Source organism: Chiloscyllium plagiosum, chromosome 23 (assembly GCF_004010195.1).
Source record: "Chiloscyllium plagiosum isolate BGI_BamShark_2017 chromosome 23, ASM401019v2, whole genome shotgun sequence".
NCBI lineage: Eukaryota > Metazoa > Chordata > Chondrichthyes > Orectolobiformes > Hemiscylliidae > Chiloscyllium > Chiloscyllium plagiosum.
Window position 1 is genome coordinate 58,297,519 of NC_057732.1, and position 3,631 is coordinate 58,301,149.

General features: G+C 39.0%; 1 protein-coding gene across 1 annotated transcript in view; it reads left to right on the forward strand.

Annotated features, from left to right (window-relative positions):
* ncor1 (nuclear receptor corepressor 1) overlaps positions 1 to 3,631 on the forward strand; it is a 413,945-nt gene that overhangs the window by 325,198 nt on the left and 85,116 nt on the right. Inside the window, exon 27 of the mRNA XM_043713232.1 lies at positions 3,019 to 3,123. Coding sequence (XP_043569167.1) covers positions 3,019 to 3,123 — 105 coding nt within the window. The remainder of the gene's footprint in view (positions 1 to 3,018; positions 3,124 to 3,631) is intronic.

Sequence of the window (3,631 nt, forward strand, 5' to 3'; positions counted from 1 at the left end):
GACCCAGAACTGGTCCCTGCGGAACTCCACTTGTAACTGGGCTCCATGCTGAATATTTACCACCACTCTCTGACTTCGACCGGTTATCCAGTTTTCTATCCAATTGGCCAAATTTCCCTCTATCCCCTGCCTCCTGACTTTCTGCATAAGCCTACCATGGGGAACCTTATGAAATGCCTTACTAAAATCCATGTATACTACATCCACTGCTCTACCCTCATCCATATGCTTGGTCACCTCCTCAAAGAATTCAATATGACTTGTAAGGCAAGACCTACCCTTCACAAATCTGTGCTGGCTGTCCCTAATCAAGCAGTGTCTTTCCAGATACTCATAAATCCTATCCCTCAGTACCCTTTCCATTACTTTGCCTACCACCGAAGTAAGACTAACTGGCCTGTAATTCCCGGGGTTATCCCTATTCCCTTTTTTGAACAGGGGCACAACATTCTCCACTCTCCAGTCCCCTGGTATTCTTGCTTTCAATTCCTGTATAAACTTTTCTTTGTCCCTTAATAGCTTATTCCTGTTTTTTTCTGTTTTTTTGTTTTTTTTCAATCTTTGAATAATCTATAAAGTTCTATATTTCACACAATCTCATCCCTTTCACTCTTGTGAGTTTCAGTGAGTATAATCCTAAACAGTTCATTTGGAGTATTCTGTGCAATTCTGGGGGTCATTGCTGTATAGGAAGGCTGTCATAGATCTTATGGACCAGATCAAACCACCTCAAAATATATTAAGAATATAGTCTACATTTTTTTTATTTTAAAAGTAAGCATAAGACGCTGTGTTCCGGATGCAATTCGATTGGTCAAACTATCAGGCTTGAAACAAAACGCACTTTATTCATGCTCTGTAATAACAATACAGAAAAAATAAAAAGAAAAGAAAATAATTGGCTTAATTGTGACTATTGAAATGCTTAACCAAATAATATACATATGTATTAACTACTACTAATTAATTGTTCCAGTATAGTAACATCAATAAAGACCTCGGAAAAACATATTCAGTAAAATATTGTGTCTCAGGCAATTTTAGCAACAGGGAGAGAGTTCCAGCTTCTGGCTGTAACAGAGAGGCAAATAAGAGCTTCCTTAGTTTCAAGGTCTCAGCAACTTCTAATGAAGGCTTAAACTGAAAAATATTTCTGGTTCTGTGGGAGCTTGACCCCACTTGAGAAAGAAACTTTAGAAAAGTTTTGCGATTTACATATGAAAGAACTGAAACCAACATGTTCATTCTAAATGATGAGAGACTTAAACAGGCTGCTTCTATTATCTAAACCTTTTTTTAAAAAAAAGTCCAAGGCCTCACAAGCTGTTTATTTTATTGGCTTTGGAGCAGACTGCTTTGTACCTGTGTATCAACTTTCCTTTTTTTAAGAAAAGGACAAAATGCACCTCTTAAAGCCATAGTATTGTCACATAGAGTCGTAGAGATCTACACACAAAAATTTGGAGAGAGTGCAAAAAAAATTTCACCAGGACATTGCCTGGATTGTAGTGTATAAGCTCTAAGGAGAAGTTGAACAAACTTGGATAATTTTTTGCTGGAGTATTGGAGGCTGAGGAATAATTTGATAGAACTATATAAAATTGAGAGGAGTGGATAGGATGGTTCGTCAAGAGTCTTTTTACAAAGACTGGAAATGTCAAATACTGATACCAGAAGTATCTATCTCTGCCTTAAATACACTTAATGACTTGGCCTCCACAGCTCCCTGTGTTAATGAATTCCACAGATTAACCAACCTCTAAGCTTCCTCATCTCAGTTCTAAATGGTTGTTCCTGACATTGTGTCCCTGGGTCCTAGTCTCTCCGACAAGTGGAAGCATCTTCTCCACATCCACTCTATCCAGGCGCCTCAGTATCCTGTAAGTTTCAATCAGATTCCCCTCATCTTTCTAAACTGCACTGAATACAGACCCAGCACTCTTGACAACATCTCAAATGACAAGCCCTTCGTCCCCGGGGTCATTCTTGTAAATCTCCTCTGGACCCCCTCCAATGTCAGCACATCTTTCCTTAAATACAGGGCCCAAAGCGAATTATAATATTCTAAATGCAGTCTGCCCAGAGCCTTAGACAGCAGTATATCTCTGCCCTTGTTTTATAGCCCACTTGAAATAATGCCAACATTGCATTTGCCATCCCAACTGCCAACTGATCTTGCATTTCAACCTGAATCCTGAATTAGATTGAAGTCCCTTTGCACTTCAGATTTCTGAAACATTTCCCAGTTTAGAAAACAGCCAGTATTTCTATTCTTCCTACCAAAATGTATAACCTTACACTTTGTCACATTGTATTCCATCTGTCACTTCTTTGCCCACTTCTTTGTCCAAGTTCTTCTGCAGTTTCCCCACTTCCTCAATGTTGCTGCTCCGAACACTGTTGACTGTTATTTAAAACCTGAATTGTTTGAGCAGTGTCTTGTGCAACATCTTGTCAAAGCCTTCTGGAAATCCAAATAGATCACGCCCATGGCTTGCTTTAATCTAAATTGTTCATTACCTCTTCAAAGAATTTGTCCAAAGTTAAAAATCACACAACACCAGGTTATAGTCCAACAGGTTTATTTGGAAGCACTAGCTTTTGGAGCGCCGCTCCTTCATCACATAGCTGTGGAGTAATAGATTATAAGTCACAAAACTTATAGCAAAATTACAGTGTGATGTAACTGAAATTATGTATTGAAAAATACCTGGATTGTTTAACTCTCTCATCATTTAGAATGAACATGTTGGTTTCAGTTCTTTCATATGTAAATCGCAAAACTTTTCTAAAGTTACTTTCTCAAGTGAACTTCAACAATTGATGTCATGTCGGTCCAGATAATGCATTTAAGGTGTGGGGTGCCCTGTGTGAGACTGTCTGTGCCATAATGTTCAGATTGATCATACTCGTTAACTTCTATTTGTTCTAAGAATGGAGATAAATTCAAGAAGCATTTTTGATTTGAGACATGAAAAAGAAATGTATTCATACAGTGCTTTATTTCTGATGTCCTAGGTCCATTACAGTTTATTAAACAAGAGGAACTGTCTCCCAGAAGCCAGAATCCGCAACCGGAAGGTCTACTCTCCAGGGCTACTTATGAGACAAATGTGGTCAGAGGTAAGAGGAAAATGGAAAGATACATTCTCCTTGGAGGGAGTACATGTAAGTTTACAAGAATGGTACCTGGATTTAAGGGGTTAAGTTATGAGGAGATTATATAAATTAGGAATTAGTGTTCTGAGGGAGGGTCACTGGACCCAAAACGTTAACTCTGATTTCTCTCCACAGGTGCTGCCAGACCTGGCTGAAGTTTTCCAGCAATATCTGCTTTTGTTTCTGATTTCTAGCATCCACATCTCTTTAGGTTTTTATAAAATTAGGCCTGATTTGTCTAGGGTTTGGAAGATTAAGGGGTGATCTGATCGGTCTTCTAGATGTTAATAAGAAAAACATAGAACATAGAACAATACAGCACAGAACAGGCCCTTCAGCCCACGATGTTGTGCCGAACATTTGTCCTAGCTTAAGCACCTATCCATGTACCTATCCAATTGCCGCTTAAAGATCACCAATGATTCTGACTCTGCCACTCCCACAGGCAGCGCATTCCATGCTCCCACCACTC